The sequence below is a fragment of the Tachyglossus aculeatus genome, chromosome 15 (genome assembly GCF_015852505.1).
Source record: "Tachyglossus aculeatus isolate mTacAcu1 chromosome 15, mTacAcu1.pri, whole genome shotgun sequence".
NCBI lineage: Eukaryota > Metazoa > Chordata > Mammalia > Monotremata > Tachyglossidae > Tachyglossus > Tachyglossus aculeatus.
The window spans coordinates 27,573,022-27,590,651 of record NC_052080.1 but is presented as its reverse complement, the minus strand read 5'-3'; the positions used below and the strand labels follow the sequence as shown (position 1 = coordinate 27,590,651).

Below are 17,630 nucleotides of genomic sequence, written 5' to 3'. Positions count from 1 at the left end.
CCTCTATACACGAGGGAACGCTGTCCTTGGGTGCCCCTTCCTCTGCCTCCCCAAGGAAACCAACTTATTCTTGAATTTTCATTTTATTAAAAAATGACTTAAAAAACATTGTACAAAGGTTGATCAGTTTTAAAATGTGACAAACACTGAAATGTAGACGCTGTCTAGAGAGATGGCCGACTGACTCCGGAGATAACGCCTGGCACTGAGAACCCGCCCAGCCAGCCCTGTGACACGCGGGAGGGAAGGCGGGGGCCGCGGGACACGGAGCAGGCCCTCTGAGGGTCCTGGGGTCAGAGGCCGCCGTCCCAGTGGGCCCTCTCCCCAACCACCTGCGGCCTCTTGGCCTCACCCGGCAGCCGGCTCGGGAAGCAGAAGAAAACCACTTTGCAAAACATTTCCTCGTTCGGTAGAGCCCCCTTCCCCCTACACCATTTTCCTCTTCATCCCTTCGCTTTCCGCTGTCCCCCAGGATCTCCTCCAGGATCCGTTTCCTACCTCTTACGGTCCGGAGAACCCAGAAACCACTCCTGGAGGTGGAAGAGCTCGGAAGCGGGCCGGGCCCCCAGTCCCACGAGAGGTGGAGAGGAGGAGAACCCAGGGGACTAGGGGCAAGGAGCGAGGGGAGGGCAACGAGAGGAGACGGTGATGCTCACGGGGCTCTCGTTTTGGACTGGCGGTCAGAAGGCGATTCCTAATTTTGATTTCACCATCGGTTTTACTTTGCAGCCTCAGAAAGTCGCTTTCCTCTCGAGGTATCAGCCTTTCTCAACGGGGCTGAGGAGGAGTAACTAGTGTTGGTCCCCAAGGCCTAGGGCCCTGGTGAGGACGCATTTCTATCCACCCCATCCCACCCCGACAGAGCACTGCTGCCCTCACACCTGCTACTTAAACACATACTCGCACTCATGTCTATCCCTTCTTCTTCCTGTCGGTAAATGATTTTGCTTCTGCCTCCCACACTGAACTGTAAGCTCCTCGAGGGCAGGGATCATGTCTCTCTTGTACTCTCCCAAGGACCTAGTACAGAGATCCACACACAGTAAGCCCTTAAAATGAATGATGGTATTTATTAAGCACTTACTATGTGCCAAGCACTGTGCTAAGCACTGGGGTAGGTACAGGATAATCAGATTGTTCCCTGTCCTACCAGGGACTCACAGTCTAAGAGGAAGGGAGAGCGAGAAACTGAGGCCCAGAGAAGTTGTGACTTGTCCAAGGTCACACAGCAGACCAGAGGCTGAGCGGGGATTAGAACCCGGTTCTGTGGACTCCCGGCCCGCACGCTCTTCCCACCGGAACACAATTCCCTTCTTAGGTGGCCGGGATGGGGCTCAGCTCAAAAAATGATGGATGTGGAAAAGGAGCTCTGAGCTCCCTGAGGAAAATGACCATCAATAGACAGTATTCACTGAGTGCCAAACTATGTTCACGGCCCTGTACTAAGTGCCTGCGAGAGAACAGAAGAGCTAGTCGACATGATCCCTCCCCTGGAGGAGCTGACAATCTAAGGGAAGAGACGGACCCTAAATAAATTACAGCCAGGAGGAAGCAAGAGAGTCTAAAGACACGTACATAAAGGCTTTGGGGGCCAAGTAACTCCGGTGTTTAGGTGGCACGGAAGTGCCGAAGCGTCAGAAGGGGAGAAAATATGTTGTAGAGACGACAGATGAATCAAGGAAGGTTTCCTGGAGCACATGTGATTTCAGAAAAGTTTCAAAGGTGGGGAGAGGAGTGATGGTCTGTAAGATGTGAAGGAGGAAGGGTGGCCAGGCGGAGAGGACGGGAGAAGGGACGGGTCGGTGTCGGGAGAGATGAGAACGAGGCCCGGTGAGTAGGTCAGCTCGATAGGAACCAAGAGTGGGAGCTGGGGTGAAGCAGGCAGGAGCGAGGGTAAGAAACGGGGAGAGACGATTGAAGGTCCTGAAGCCGATGGCCAGGGCTAGGGTCTGCTTCCTAAGGGCCACAAGGAGAGGTTTCTGCGGAGTGGGGAGATGTGAGCAGAACCCCACCGTAGAGAAACGATCCGGGCAGCAGAGTGAAGTATGGACTGGAGAGGGGAGAGGCTGGAGACGGGGAGGACTACGAGGCACTAAGTCTGCTACGATGGTTCGTGTAGGAACTGGGGCCAAGGGGGTAGGAACCCAACTCGGGATCTCCTTCAGACCCACACGCACTGGATTGTCTGAAAGGAGGAAGGAGGGAGCCACCTGTTCTTGGCTCTTTGGCCAGGGGAAGAGAAGGAGAAGAGAAGGGGAAGAGGAGAAAGAGAGGAGGGAGGGAAGAGGGGAGGAAAAGGAGGAAAGGGGCGGAGGGAGCGACGCTGCCGTTTCTGAATTTCTCCGAAACTGGAGGACAAGGATCCTCTTTCAAGGTGAGCTTCAGCAAGCAGGCAGCACACCTCAGGCTCTATCACAGAGTGGAAGGGGCAGGGTGGGCCACGAGAACCCGCAGAGGAGCTGAGCCACCAGAACCCTGGCCACAAGAATCCGTGGAGGAACTCTGACCTCTTGCACTGAACCTGGAAGAACCACTGACTGATCATCAGGACCAACCAGACCAGCAAATGTGTCCAGCTTTTGAGAATCTGGGCCTCGTTCTCTTCTTGGAAATGCAATCTACTGCACTGGGGGGGAGGGGGGCAAACCAGGGAAGGGGGGGTGCCCTGAAACCTCACTCCAGACCAGGCCTGGAGGCCTGAGGCCACCCTAGAATGTGGAAGTCAAGCTCCCGGCTTCTGAACAAACATCTCCGGCCAACCAGAGAGGCTTGACCCTGGGGCGTCGAGCGGCTCCTAACCCCTGAGTGGGGTCCCCGGGAGGTCAGAGGAAGCGGGTGAGGGGCCACAAGAGAAGAGGAAGAAATCAAAACTGAGGCCGTGGACACCTGCTGTTCCAGCCCAAAGACCAAAGCCCCTCAGCCAGGCTGTACACCCACCTCACCTCACCCGACTTGGCCGAGCCCGGTCTGGCCTGACCTGGCCTGGCTGCGGTGATCTGCAGGAGGGGCCTGGGCTGACTCCGAGACTCTTCCCTGGCGCTAAGGCCAGGTGACTGGGGAGCGTCGACTTTCTCCAGCGTGAGGCTGCACGAGGCCAGGCGCCGGCCGCGGGGAGCACAGGAGACCGCTCGCACCTCCGCCCCAACGGGAGAGAAAGGAGAAAGCCGACCCCGGACGGGGTGGATCAGCGAGGCTCACCCATTTTCTGGATTCCCCCCCATCCAAAGGCCTTCTGGGAGGCCCCCCGCCCCGCCACTGCCCACCTCCCGCCTAACCGCTCCCCCTTTCACCCCCGCTGCCTCTGCTTCTCCCTGGTGACTGACTGCACTTGCCAACGCGAGGACGGCTGCAGCCAGAGTAAAGAGCCCAGTGGGGGCCCAGCGCAGGCGGGGATGGGTCCCCAGAGACGGCTGGCCGGGCACGCCTCCCGTGGACCGGCTCTGCCGCTCAGGAGCTGCCAACCCTGCCTCTGACCCGCCAAGTCCTTCCAAACGGCAATAAGAGGGGCCTGCCCAGGCCCGACCGATCGGACGAGGGCTAGCCGGGCCGGAGGGAGGTGATGCGGAACCTCATCGGTCCTCCGGAGTTAGGAACTGGTGGCGTCAGTGCTTTTCCCCTGGTTTTCCCACCCCCTGTGACATGCCCTCGCTAAACAGCGCCGATGTGGCTCCACAAACTCAGAGAAACAACTTCACATCCTGGGCGTTGTGGACAGGTGCGAGCCGGATCCGGGTCCTTATTCGGTCCTCACACCGACACAGACTTGAGTCAGATCTTCTGATGGGTGAGAAGGTTTTGAAAATCCTATATTAATTCCAACAGACAGGACTTTAAATAGTAGTAATGGGACACTTAAATATTCATGACAGGTTACCTGGCTCCTGAAACAGGTGGAGTCGGAGCTGGCGTCTTTGGGGCCGGCCAGCATTCTGGCCCGGGGGCTTCACGAGGGCAGAGTGGCTATCACTAGTAACCTCGGGGGCCTGACCCAGGTCGGTTTGGTTGATTGTGTGGAACGTGTTTCTAGGTCTCCCCACGGGCAGCGCTGGGTTCCCCGACCGCCCCGACGGCGGCAAACAAAACATCTGACCAGCAGGTGTTCGGCCCCGGCGGCCGGACCGGTCCCCACGATGGGAACACGCTGAGGTCCTACAGGAAGGGTCCACCGTCAGCTGTCCCTTCGACAGCTCCGGCTGCTTCTCTTTCCGGGTGCGCAAAACCAGCGAGAGAGCCTGGATCCCTGGACGGAGCGGTGGGGTGGGGTGGGGAGAGGAGGAGGGGGGCAGGAAGAGCGGGGTGCCAGGTGGGTCAGGGAGGATTGGCAATGCTGGTTTCTGACAGGAGGAAGAGAAGGAGGAGGAGGGCACTGAGGGCCATAGGGGAGACTGATGACGAGTCCCCTGGAAGCAGCCGTGGCCCTGGCGCTTTCAGCCGACGCCAGTGGGAGGAGAGCTGGGGAACAGAGACAGCGGTGCCGGCGGCTCCCCTCCCCACGGCTTTCCAGGGTCCCTTCCGTGTCCCTCCCCCAGGTCTCTCCCTGATTCCTCCCCCAGAGCTCTCCCAGGGTCTCTCTCTCTCCCTCTCTCTCTCTCTCTCACGGCTTCTCCCAGGTTTTCCCCGGGGCCTCTCCCCCGGGGCCTCTCCCCCGGGGTCTCTCCCCGGGGCGGGTCTCGCCGTACTCCTCACTCCCGGCACCCGAGCGACTTCCTCGATCCCAAGCCCACGGCGCAGAGCAGGGGCCCGCTTGGCGGCGAGCCCTGTCCCGGGCGGTGAGGCTGGGGGCGCTCCCTGCCGCCCTGTCATACCCACTCCTGGACCGGGCGTTTGTAGTAGGTCACAGTTTGCTGCTCCCCCTTGTTTTTGAACTGGAAGATGGTGTAGACCAGCACCAGGATGCAGAGGGACAGGGTGCAGGGGATCACCACGGCCACGGCGTTGACCGTCCCAGGCACGTCATTGATGGTCACCATGATATCCACGTCGTCGTGGGGCCGGCGCCTCTCTTTCCTCCGCTCCACCTCCTTCTGGTTGCAGCCCATCCAGTCTCTGAGAATGGACCGCGGGTAGCCGGGCTCCACGCTCAGTTTCTGATTATCAAACTTCCAGTATTCTCGGCCCTTATAGAAATACGTGTAGTCTGGGGGAGACAAGGCAAAGGAGGGCAAGACGGTGAGCTCCTTGAGGGCAGGGACCAGACTCTTCCAGGGGTTAGTACGGGACTCTGCACCCCACAGTTACTCAGGGAATGCTACAGGGGCGGGCGGGAGGGGAGGGAGAGGAGGAGGATTTTGTGTGTTCAGCTGCCCCACTGTCAGTGCTAACTTTGCTGCTGCTCTCATCCGGGCCAGATGCCCAGTTCCGCATCATTTCATTTCATCTGCCCTCCACGCCCCAAACCCTGAATCCCTCCAGATGACCTCTCTAGAGGGTGGAGGTGCTAGAGACCAGTGCAAGAGTCCAAGGGGAGCGGGTCAAAGGGAGAGCAAGTGAGCGGAAGGAACAGAGGGTCTGGGTGATTCAGAAAGGGGCTTCCTGGCCCCGGGATGCCAGGGCCGTCCCAGGGGAGGCGGACCAAAAGTCCCGAGGAAACTGGGCCTGACGGTGCGGGGACAGTCAGCCCGAGACAAGCATACGTACAGCCTTCCTTGCTGATGAACGCTCCCTGGGGGGCCTGGGGGATTCCCTTCCAGACAGTGATGGGCTTGGGATAGCCGGGGTCGGTCGCTCGCTTCTCCTCGTTGTAGCGCCAGTACCGGTCCCCTTTGAAGAAGTAGGTCTTGCCCACCGGCTCCCAGCGCAGAGCTGTGTCAATGCCCTCGCGGGGCAGGCAGCTGCCCAGCTCCACCAGGCTGTGCGGGTACCCGGGCTCAGCCGTCACTTCCTTGAAGACCCAGTACTTGTCCCCTGGAGAGACAGGCGGGTGGGTCATGAACCGGATGACCCATCGGCTGGCCGTTCAGCACCCCGCGGCACCCCACGGAGGCTCCTCGGTCAGCCGCCGCGCCCCGGGGGCCAGGAGGGAAGGGAGATGAGAACAGGGCCATGCCCAAAACGGGGCCGGACCGCTGGGCCACCCAGAGCCTGGGCTCTGTCTGCGACGTGGCCACAGGGCTCTCGGAGGATCTTGGGGGTGAAGACTCTGCCCTCCCCACCTCCTCCTTGCATCCAGCTCATGACACCCATTCCTTTAATAATTCACCATGGGCCCCTCGCCCGCGGGCTGCGTCCACTTCCCCTCCTGGTGTGCCCTTGGCCCGAGGGGGCTGGGCAAGAGGGTGGGTATGACGCAGCCCAACCCTTCACCGCCACAGAGAAAACACCTCCAGGGCACATCCTCCCTACCCGAGGGTAATGCCTGAAGAGATCCAGGGCAGCCAGGCACAGTGTAGTAGGAGAGTAGCAAAGTGAGGTAGGAGGGGGCTGGGTGACAGTGCTTTCAAGCCAATGGGAAGGAGTTTCTATTTGATGAGGAGGTGGATGGGCAACCCCTGGAATTTCTTAAAAGAAGGGAAACATGGTCTGATCATTATTGTAGAAAAATGATCCGGGTAGCAGAGTGGAGGATGCCCTGGAACAGGGAGAGACAGAAAGCAGGGAGGCTGATAGAATAATCAAGGCAGGATAGAAGAAGTGCTTGGGACTACAGTGGTAGCAGTCTGAACGGAGAGGAAAGGGTGGATTTTAGCAACGTCGTGAAGGTTGAATTGACAGGATCTAATGATGGACGGATTATGTGGGTTGAATTAAAGAGAGGAGTCATTGTTAGGGGCTTGTGAGATAGGAAGGATGGCTTCCTGTCTCACAATCCCATAACCTTGGCGTTATCCTTGACTTCTCTCTCTCATTCAACTCACGTATCCAATCCGTCACCAAATCCTGTCGGTCTCATGTTCACAACATCGCTAAAATCTGCCCTTTCCTCTCTACCTAAACCACATTCATTCATTCAGTCGTATTTATTGAGCGTTTACTGTGTGCAGAGCACTGTAATAGGCGCTTGGAAAGTATGATTCGGAAACAGATGGAGACAATCCCTACTCAACGACGGGCTCACAGTCTAGAAGGGGGGAGACAGACAACGAAACACAACAAGTAGACAGGCATCAATGGCATCAATAGAAATACAATGAATTACAGATATATACACATCAGTAATAAAATATAATAAATATGTGCATATATACACAAGTGCTGTGGGGCGGGGAGGTGGGGTAGAGCAGAGGGAGGGAGTAGGGGCGATGGGGACGGGAGGAGAAACAGAGGAAAAGGGGGGCTCAGTCTGGGAAGGCCTCCTGGAGCAGGTGAGCTTTCAGTAGGGCTTTGAAGGGGGAAGTGATCACTCAACCTATCCCACCTAGATTAATGCATCAGCCTCTTTTCTGACCTCCCAAGCTCCTGCCTCTCCCCACTCCAATCCACACTCCGCTCCGTCGTCCGGATTATCTTTCTACAGAAACGTTCAGTGCACGTAACCCTCGCTCTTCGAAAATCTCTAGTGGTTGTCTAGCCACCTCCGTATCAAACAAAAACTCCTCACCATTGGCTCTGAAGCTCTCCATCGCCTTGCCCCCTCCTACCTCACCTCATTTCTCTCCTTCTACAACCCAGACTGCACACTTTGCTCCTCTGGTGCCAACCTTCTCGCTGTGCCTCGATATTGCCTGTCTCGCCGCTGACCCTTAACCCATGTCCTACCTCTGGCCTGGAACGCCCTCCCTCCCCAAATCCGCCAATTACTCTCCCCAGCTTCAAAGCCTTACTGAAGGCCCATCTCCTCCAAGAGGTCTTCCCAGACTAAGACCCACTTTTCCTCTTCTCCCACTCCCTTCCCACTCCCTGACTCGCTCCCTTTGCTCTTCCCCCATCTCCCTATCCCACAGCACTTATGTATATATCTTGTCATTTTATTTACTTTGATGTCTGTTTTGTTGTACTGATGTCTGCCACTCCACCCTAGACTGTGAGCTTGTTGTGGGCAGGGATTTTCTCTCTTTATATCTGTATTGTACTTTCCCAAGCGCTTAGTACACTGCACACTGCAAGCGCTCAATAAATACGATGGAATGAATGAATAAACGGTGCTGTCTACAGCGATGGGGAAGTCAGGGGAAGGACAGAGTTTGGGTGGGAAGACACTGAGTTCTGTTTTGGACTTAAGTTTGAAGTGACGGTAGGACATCCGAGTAGAGATTCTCTTGAAGGCAGGAGGAAATGCGAGACTGCTGAGAGGGAGGGAGATCAGAGATGGAGGTAGAGATTTGGGAACCATCTGCATAGAGGTGATAGTTGAAGCCCTGTGAATGAAAGAGTTCTCCAAAGGAGTGGGTGTAGGTGGAGAATTGAAGGTGACCCAGAACTGAACCTTCAGGTACACTCACAGTTAGGGGTTGGGAGGCTGAGGAGGACCATGAAAGAAACCGAGAATGAGCGGCCACAGAGATAGGAGAACCAAGAGAGAACAGTGTCAGTGAAGCCAAGGTTGGATAACGTTTCCAAGAGAAGGGTGGTCGACAGTGTCCAAGGTAGCTGAGAGGTCAAGGAAAATGAGAATGGAGTACAGGTCATTGGATTTAGCGAGAAGGAGATGATTGGTGATCTTTGAGAGGGTAGTTTCTGTGGAGTGAAGGGGACGGAAGCCAGACTGGTGGGGACCAAGGAGAGAATTGAAGAAGAACTTGAGACGGCGACTGTAGACAACTCACTCAAGGAGGTTGGAGAGGAATGGTAGGAGGGAGATAGCTGGCGGGAGCCATGGGGTCCAGGGAGGGTGTCGTAAGATAAGGGAGACATGGGCACATTTGAAAGCAGTGGGGAAGAAGTCATTGGAGAGGGAACAGTTGAAGACGGCAGTTAGGGAGGGAAGACGGGAGGGTGCGAATATTTTGATAAGGTGTGAAGGGATGGGGTCGGAGGTGAAGGTGTGGGGGTGGATTTTGAGAGAAGGCAGGAGATCTCCTCTGGAGATACTGCTGGGAAAGATGGGAGAATTGAAGAGGGGGGCAGGAATGGGGAAGAACTGAGGAGGGGCAGGGGAGATTTTAGGGAGATCACACCTGATAATGTCAATTTTCTTAATAAAGTAAGTGGCCAGGCAACTGGGGGCAAGGGTTGAGGGAGGCTGGGGGGCGGAATTTTTGGGAAGGGAGTTAAACATCTGGAACAGCTAGCGAGGACAGTGGGCATGGGTATCAATAAGGATGGGTGTCAATAAGGATAATTTTGCCAGGCAGAGGAGAGGGCAGAGTTTAAGCACGTAAAGATAAACCTGAAGTGGACGAGGTCAGTCAGGTATTTAGATTTCCACCAGCAGTGCTTTTCGGCTCACGTAGAAGGACGAAGGAGGCGATCTGTGCAGGTGATACAGGGCTGTGGATTAGTGGAATGAGTTCAATGAAGGGGTAGAGGAGCGAGTGAACTGAGTTCAGTAGACAGGGTGGTTTCCGACTTTTAGACTGTGAGCCCACTGTTGGATAGGGACTGTCTCTATACGTTGCCAACTTGTACTTCCCAAGCGCTTAGTACAGTGCTCTGCACACAGTAAGCGCTCAATAAGTACAACTGATTGATTGATTGATTCCGAGCGTCAATTTGATCATCAAAAGAAGGTAGTTTGGGTATGGAGGCTAAATAGGGAAACGGAGTGGCCTAGTGGAAAGAGTATGGGCCCGAGACTCAGAAGGACCTGGTTTCTAATCCCGTCTCTGCCACCTGTCGGCTGTGTGACCTTGGGCAAGTCACCTAACCTCTCTGTGCCTCACTTACTTCATCTGTGAAATGAGTAGGAAGACTGTGAGCCCTATTTGAGACAGGAACTTTGTCCAACCTGATTAACTTGTATCTACCCCAGCGCTTAGTACAGTGTCTCATACATAGCAAGAACTTACCACCACGTAAAAATATAAAACAAAAGTGGGCACGATGACTTGAGAACATTGGATGGGATCAAAAGATGGGAGGTGTCTGTGGGGGAAGAGCACAGATTCGTGGGAAGGAGACGTGAGGGAGAGAGGGCGGGTGAGGAGGTTGTGGTCAGATGGGCAGATTTCAAAGTTGGTGAGGGTAGAGATTACGCAGCGGCTAGAGATGATGAGATGGAGCGTGTGTACAACTGGTGACTGGGCGAACTGGGATGGAGCAGGAGGTGAGTGGAGTGGAGGAGTGATAGGAAGTGGGCAGCAGAAGGATCGTCAGGAACATCTATGTGGACGTTCAAGTCTTTGAGGATCAGTGTAGGGAAGAAGAAATAGAGAAGGCATGTGACAAAGGGATCAAAACAGTTCAAACTTGGAGGTGGGGCCTGTGGGGTGACAGATGACCATTAATGGCCAATAATAGTGGGTGGTGCTTAGACTGGGAGCCCCATATGAGACAGAGACTGACTGGTTCTGACCCTGTTATCATGTGTCTACCCCAGTGCTTAGTATAGTGCTTGGCACATGATAAACTACAATAATACATAATATTATTATTATCATCATTCATTCATTCAATCGTATTCATTGAGCACTTACTGTGTGCAGAGCACTGTACTAACCGATTGGGAAGTACAAGTTGGCAACATATAGAGATGGTCCCTACCCAACAACGGGCTCACAGTCTAGTCTTATTTTGTTAGTATGTTCGGTTTTGTTCTCTGTCTCCCCCTTTCAGACTGTGAGCCCACTGTTGGGTAGGGACTGTCTCTATATGTTGCCAACTTGGACTTCCCAAGCACTTAGTATAGTGCTCTGCACACAGTAAGCGCTCAATAAATACGATTGATGATGATGATGATGATAGAAGACATCATGACAGAGGACTGGATTCCAACTGAGAAGCCTTTGGATCACTGCTGTATTAACCCCACCTGCCCCCTGCACTGTACCGCCCAGGTCTCACTGCTCCGGGAGGGGAGGAGGGAAGAAGGAAGGGAGAGCAGCCCGGGGCTCTGTACCTTTAAAGAAGACAAATTTCCCATCAGACCTCTCGTAAGCAGCGTCGATGCGCGTGGACAGGCCCTTCCAGAACTGCTCGATCTGCATGGGGTAGCCCTCTTGCACCCGGTTGTTGCGCAGACGCCAGAACCAACGTTCCTAGGGAGAGGAGAAAGGCCTCAGGGCGCAGCTGGGGGCAAGACGGGAAGGCGGTTGAATGTCTGGGCCAGGCCAGAGGGCAGGGGTGCGGGGAGGATGGCAGCAGCTGTTACCGCTGACCTGCTCAAGTAACAAAACTATCCCACTAGGAAACCATTACCCACGACAGCTCTTCCCGACACGGACCGGGGGGTTCTGCCCCAGCACAATCTGGTAGTCGCACACCTTCGCAGCGAAGGCTTGTGCCTGGTGGCCAGGTGTCCGGTGGCTCCTTAGACCCCCCGGTAAGAGCAGCAGATCTTGTAGAGCCTGCAGGGCAGGCCCCTGTAAGACAATAGCTTCCCCCGCTCCCTCTCATTCATCGAGGCCCCAGCGGGGTCCCGGACCCTAGCAGCCGCTGGGAAAGAGGAGTGGAGGCGGAAGGACAGGGACGGAGTGCGAGAGATGAAACTCTGAGGCAGGCGGAAGGGAAAGGGTCTGCTGGGGGAGAGTGTCACCCATTTAAGAAGTTCTTCCCAATCAGCCCACCTCACAGCGATTGGTCCCCTCTGCCTCTTCCTGATGGTCCCCTCCAAAGAGAGGCAGGGCAGGTTGTGGAGCTGACCTGCTGGGTGGCCCCGGAGGCTGGGCACTGGGAGCATCAGCTGTGCCCGTCGGCCCACAGACCTGAGGAGTGGGCAGCCCAGGTGGCTCAGCCTGCATCTGCGGGCAAGGGAAGCCACAGGCCAGGTGGCAACGATTGAGGAGGGCACGGAGGAGGACGGGTGCACACAGGAGAGGGAGGAAACAGAGGCGGGGGGCCTGAGAGGACGGGCGAGATGGTGACTGTGGGCAGCTGCCTGCTTTGGATGCCCCACTGGCACCCATAGCCCTCCCTTCGGGGGCTGGGGTTGGAGAGGCAGGTGGGGAGACAGTTGTGCAGGGGCCGGCTCAAGCCAAGCTCGCAGGGGGCCGGGCTGGCCGAGCCCTGGAGGAGCGCGGGGTTCTTGCACCCGTACAGCTGCCTGGGCCCTGCGGCGCAGGCTTCCGGGAGCCCTGGGCCAAGACCTCACCCATCAGAAGCACCCCGAAGGAACTCAGGTCCCTTCCCGCTTGACTGCCACGGGCCCCGAGGGGTGGAGCTGAAGCCGAGGTCAGTCCAGCCCCACGGGCTCTAGGGCAATATTCACAAAGGGATGGTGGGAGTCGGGGTTCGGAGAGAGAAGGGGGATGGGGCTGAGACAGGGCAGGGGACAGAGGGGAGAGCACTGGGGCTGGGCAACAGGAGCCAGAGACGAGGTGGACGGCCACACTGGGTTACCCCAGAACCTTATAAAAGGACAGGCTTCCCACAAGCCACTGGCCTAATTGCGCGCTGTCCAGGCCGGGGGCGGGGGCCGACCGTGCTGCGAAGGCCAGAGAGGAGTGTGCTTTCCCAGTGGGGAAGGCCACCGCCCACTCTGCAGACACCTGGGCCTGCCAGCAGGACCTAGCAGCGAGGCAGTCTGGGACTCCTGGGCCCCAGCCCACCCGCAGAGGCACAAAGCAAGGAACAGTCACAATTCGGGGCAAGACAAAGACCAACGGATGAAGGGACGTCAATTGTGCCCTGAAAAGAGGCGCCCTGCCCCGGAACACCGGGAGATCAGGCGGGTGAGGGGCAGGAGGAGACACTGAGGGAAGGGAAAAGGGGTCTGGCCTCCAGCCAGGGCAGATGGAGCCCAGGTCGGGGACTGGCAACCGAGCCGGGCCCCCCAAGGGGCTCGGGCACGGGAGGAGGGAGACAGACACAGGGAAACAGGCCAAGATGAAGAACTAGACTGTGAGCCCGTTGTTGGGTGGGGACTGCCTCTATAAGCTGCCGACTTATACTTTCCAAGAGCTTAGTACAGTGCTCTGCACACAGTAAGCGCTCAATAAATATGATTGATTGATTGATTGACTGCCTCTATATGCTGCCAACTTATACTTTCCAAGAGCTTAGTACAGTGCTCTGCACACCGTAAGTGCTCAGTAAGCAGCGTGGCTCGGTGGAAAGAGCACGGGCTTTGGAGTCAGAGGTCATGGGTTCAAATCCCGGCTCCGCCAAGTGTCAGCTGTGTGACTTTGGGCAAGTCACTTAACTTCTCTGGGCCTCAGTTACCTCATCGGTAAAATGGGGATTAAGACTATGAGCCCCTTGTGGGACAACATGATCACCTTGTAACCTCCCCAGCGCTTAGAACAGTGCTTTGCACATAGTAAACGCTTCATAAATGCCATTGTTATTATTATTATTAATAATAATACGATTGAATGAATGAATATGATTGAAGGAATGAATGAATGAACCAGCCCCCACGGTACCTAGGGGAAGAACTGAGGGTAAGCCCGACCCCCAGGGCAGCCTCAAGTCTGCAAGTGCGGGGAGTGGAGGGGGGAAGAGGCCCTACTTGCTGGGTGAGGGCGGGATGGGTGGGTCGAGCTCACCCTCCCTGTCCCAAGGACACCTTAATCAATCAATCAATCATATTTATTGAGCGCTTACTCAATAAAGAATACAGTACTCAGTACAATTAAGAGTACAGTACAGAGCACTGTACTAAGCGCTTGGGAAGTACAAGTTGGCAACATATAGAGACAGTCCCTACCCAACAGATGACAGTACCCATCGTGGCTGACTGCCTGGCTGCCAAGTTTCCTCTGAAATGAGAAATACTCATTGGTTTAGGAGGGTTGGAGAAAGTGACCCTTTTTTGCTGCCAAGTGGCTGAGCCTCTGCATCCCCTCAGCTCTGGATTTTAGGGATGGGACAGCGACAGGACCAAGGAAGGGACAGGAAGGAGGCGGAGCAGCGACGGGGCTAAGGAAGGGGCTGGGGAAGGAGCAGGGAAGAGACAGAGAAGAGGCAGGGAGTCTCAGCCTCCAAGACCAGGTGCCTCTTCTGAGGGGCGTGGGTAGGGGGGAAACTCCAGCACCGAAGAGAATCCCAGTACCTTGAACACAAACATCTCCCCGCGCAGGAGGGCGACCGTGTTGAAGTTGCCATCGCAGATGTTGGGCTTGGAGCCCGGGGTGGACGGCCGGTCTCCCAGGGGAGGCCGGGGAGGCCTCGGCTGCCGTTCGTGTTTCCTCTCCGAAGTGGAGTGGATCCTGCGAGCTGGGAGCGTGGGTAACGGTCGTGTGGGCTCCAGGGGCTCCGCGGGTGGCCCTGGGAACAGAGGGATTGCCACTCAGGAGGAGGTTCCGGGGCTTCCTCCTGCTGTCCCTGAAAGCCTGAAGGGCCCCAGGCTCTCCTGCCTCCTCCCCACACCTCTTCGGTCATCTGCAGGTGTCCAAATGGTGGGTCACGTACACGTGAAAAGGCCACTGAGGTGAAACTGGACACGTTACGACAAACTCTCCCAGGGCAGAGTCCCTGGACCACAGTTGGGGAGTCAGGGAAATGCCAAGAGGCAGAAGCCTCACAGTCCACCTTCTCATTTGCTGTGGCCCCATGAAGCCCCCTCCATGCTGGGCTCAGCTACTCCCCTGTGGACTTGGTGACTCCAGTCTTGTAAAAACCAAGAGCCACAGAAAAGAGGGGTCTTCTCTTCTCTGGGCAGGGGCCCCTGCACAGAACTGGGGGGGCTTTCTGGGCTGCGGATGGACATCCAGCCCATCCTCCAGCAGCCAAAGTAACCGCTCCCCGAGATGGTGGGTTCTCCTTGCCTTAAGGAATTTTGAGTCTAAAAGTGTGTGTGTGTGCTCCTTGTAGGCGGGGAATGTGTCTATTATTATACTGTATTATCCCAAGGGCTTAGTACAGTGCTTTGCACACAGTAAGTACTCAATAAATACGACTGAATTGCATTGAGTGTGAGTGTGTGCACTTGTGCAACTGCGTGTGTTTGAGTGGGGGTCTCAACCAGAGAGGCAGGAGCTGCCCCTGTGTCTTCCCTGCCCTCAGGTGGGGTGCCAGCCACCCAAGTGAGCAAACCCACAGGCAATGAGCACGAGCGAGAAGCTTCTCCTGGGAGCCCTGAGGTCACTGTGCCGGTGTGGAGCGGGAGCCACTGACCCAGGGCCCGTGGCAGATCCTCCGAGCTTCCACGCTGAACAGAGCGCGGATCCGAGCCGGAAGCTTGCCTCCGCCGGCCCCGCCACTCACCGTAGATCTTCTGAATTCCTTGGAGGTCGTCCTGGGGCAGTTTGAAGTTATGCGTGTCCATGTACTGGTAGAAGGGGGCCATGATAGCACTGGGGTCATTGGAGTGCTCAAGTCCCAGAGCGTGGCCCAGCTCGTGCACAGCCACCAGGAACAGGTCGTTCCCTGCGGGGACAAGGTGCCACAGTGTTAAGCACCCCCGCCCTACTGGGAGTTCCCCTAAACCCCGGGAAGCCCCAGAAGGCTTGTCCAGCCTCTCCTCTGGTGGAGGGGGGGAAGGAGGCCCCGCTCTCCAGCCCCGAGAGAGCAACATTTATCCTGGTTCAGTACCACCTAGCTGGGTTGGGTCCTGCTGGGGTCCATCCTACCTCTCACCGATCCAAGCGACACCTACCCGGCAGCCACCCGTGGCCCTCAAGTACTGGTTTCTTCCCCTCCTCAGCATTTTAGCCAAGGGAACTGGTCAACTGCACAGGCATTATCACTCTCCTTCCCATCCCGGATCAGGGCTGCCACTCTCCACCAAACTCATGTCCTTTTTTTTTTAATGGTACTTGTTAAGCACTTACTGTGTGTCAGACACTGTACTAAGCGCTGGGAGTAGACACAAGATAATCTGGCTGTCCCACAAGGCTCTCAGAGTCTAAGTCGGAGAGAAGACGACTAAATCCCCACTTTAGGGATGAAGTAATAATAATAATAATAATGATGGCATTTATTAAGCGCTTACTATGTGCAAAGCACTGTTCTAAGCGCTGGGGAGGTTACAAGGTGATCAGGTTGTCCCACGGGGGCTCACAGTCTTAATCCCCGTTTTACAGATGAGGTGACTGAGGTCCAGAGAAGTTAAGTGACTTGCCCAAAGTCACACAGCTGACAATTGGCAGGGCTGGGATTTGAACCCATGACCTCCGACTTCAAAGCCCGGGCTCTTTTCCACTGAGCCACGCTGCTTCTCTGAGTAACTGAGTAAGTAAGTAACTGAGGCCCAGAGAAGTTAAGTGACTTGCCCAAAGTCACACAGCTGACAATTGGCAGAGCTGGGATTTGAACCCATGACCTGACTTCAAAGCCCAGGCTCTTTTCCACAGAGCCACGCTGCTTCTCTGAGTAACTGAGTAAGTAAGTAAGTGAGGCCTAGAGAAGTTAAGTGACTTGCCCAGGATCACATAGCTGACCGGTGGCAGAGCCGGAATTAGAACTCGGGTCCTCCGACTCCCAAGCCCAGGCTCTTTCCACTAGGCTATGCTGCTTCCTCCAACTCCACTCTGTGAAAATGCTTGGGCCAGTGGGCCAGTCTAGCCTGGATCCTGAGCTCGTGTCACCGAAGTTCTAGCCAAGGGACTCTCCAAGAGCCCTCGACCAAGGGACTCTGCATCTGCAGGCCACAGGACGAGCTTGTGATAAACGCACAAGTGCCCAACCCACAGATGTCCCTAACGGGCCCTGCAGCTCTCCCGGCTCCCTTTTGCACTCACCCTCCCTTCCTGCATGGCAAGGGATGGGTCGGGGGGCAAGCAGACGGGTGGCCAAATCTCCTTCCTCCCACAGTAAGCGGCTCATGCCCACATGGCGAGAACGCTCCCTCTTTGGGGGGAGGACTCACCGTCGTGATTCGCATTTCCCAGGGTCCACGGTTCGTCCGAGTCAAAGTGGGTGTCTCCGCCGATCCCAGGACCGGGGAAGTAGGCGTGAGCCAGGAACCCGCCTTCACCGTCAAACGGGGAGCTGTCGCCGTGGAAGCCCGAGGCAAAGAAAATCATGATGTCCGCCTCTTTCCGGTCACTTTTGATTTCATGGTACGGGACTTCTTCGAATGTGAGCGGTGTCACTTTCTGCCACACGTCAAAAGCCCGGCGGATGGCTTTCCGGGTGTCCAGCTCGCCCACTTTTGGGGTGTAGTTGTGGATGCTGCCGAAAGGCAGGGAGGGCGGGAGCGTTAGGGTCTGGACGGTCAGGTCATGAGATGAAATGGGCCCGATGTGGGGCTTCAGGACCCGGTGGCAGCCACACGGAGGGAGGGAGGGGGGGCCCTTGGGTGCCAGGGGAGCCGAGGGACTAAGGAAAGGGGAAGCAGAGGATCGGGAGAGCCGAGGGACGGGAAGTGGCGGGCAGAGGAGGGGTGTGAGCCTTTTCGGTTCTGGGTTGCCCCGGTCCGGCTTAACCGGGATGGTAGCTGCTCCCCTTGAAGCTCCGAGCTCTCCCCCAGGGAGCTCGAGAGCGGGTGCACACTGGGCTCACAGTCCAGGAGTGCCCAGGCCGAGTTACAGGCTGGGGCGGGGAAGAGACCAGGCCAACCTCTCAAGCAGCATGCTAGCCTTGGGGAAGCACCCTTCAATTCTATGGTGATTAACCGGTGGGCACACTGGGGCAGAAAAAATCATGCTGGATGGCCAGTGATGTGCACGCGCACCCACACACAAACACACGTTTTCTACCCAATAGCAAAGGCA

At 56.3% G+C, this 17,630-nt stretch overlaps 1 protein-coding gene across 1 annotated transcript in view; it reads right to left on the bottom strand.

The window, feature by feature from the left end:
• Nucleotides 1-3,271: 3,271 nt before the first annotated feature.
• The window catches only part of MMP24 (matrix metallopeptidase 24), a 57,014-nt gene continuing 42,655 nt past the window's right edge, over nt 3,272-17,630 (bottom strand). The window contains exons 8-13 of the mRNA XM_038757158.1: nt 16,784-17,088; nt 15,181-15,342; nt 14,027-14,241; nt 10,934-11,072; nt 5,638-5,904; nt 3,272-5,137 (exon numbers count right to left, since the gene is read on the bottom strand). Of these exons, the coding sequence (XP_038613086.1) occupies nt 4,800-5,137; nt 5,638-5,904; nt 10,934-11,072; nt 14,027-14,241; nt 15,181-15,342; nt 16,784-17,088 (1,426 nt within the window). The 3' untranslated portion in view covers nt 3,272-4,799. The remainder of the gene's footprint in view (nt 5,138-5,637; nt 5,905-10,933; nt 11,073-14,026; nt 14,242-15,180; nt 15,343-16,783; nt 17,089-17,630) is intronic.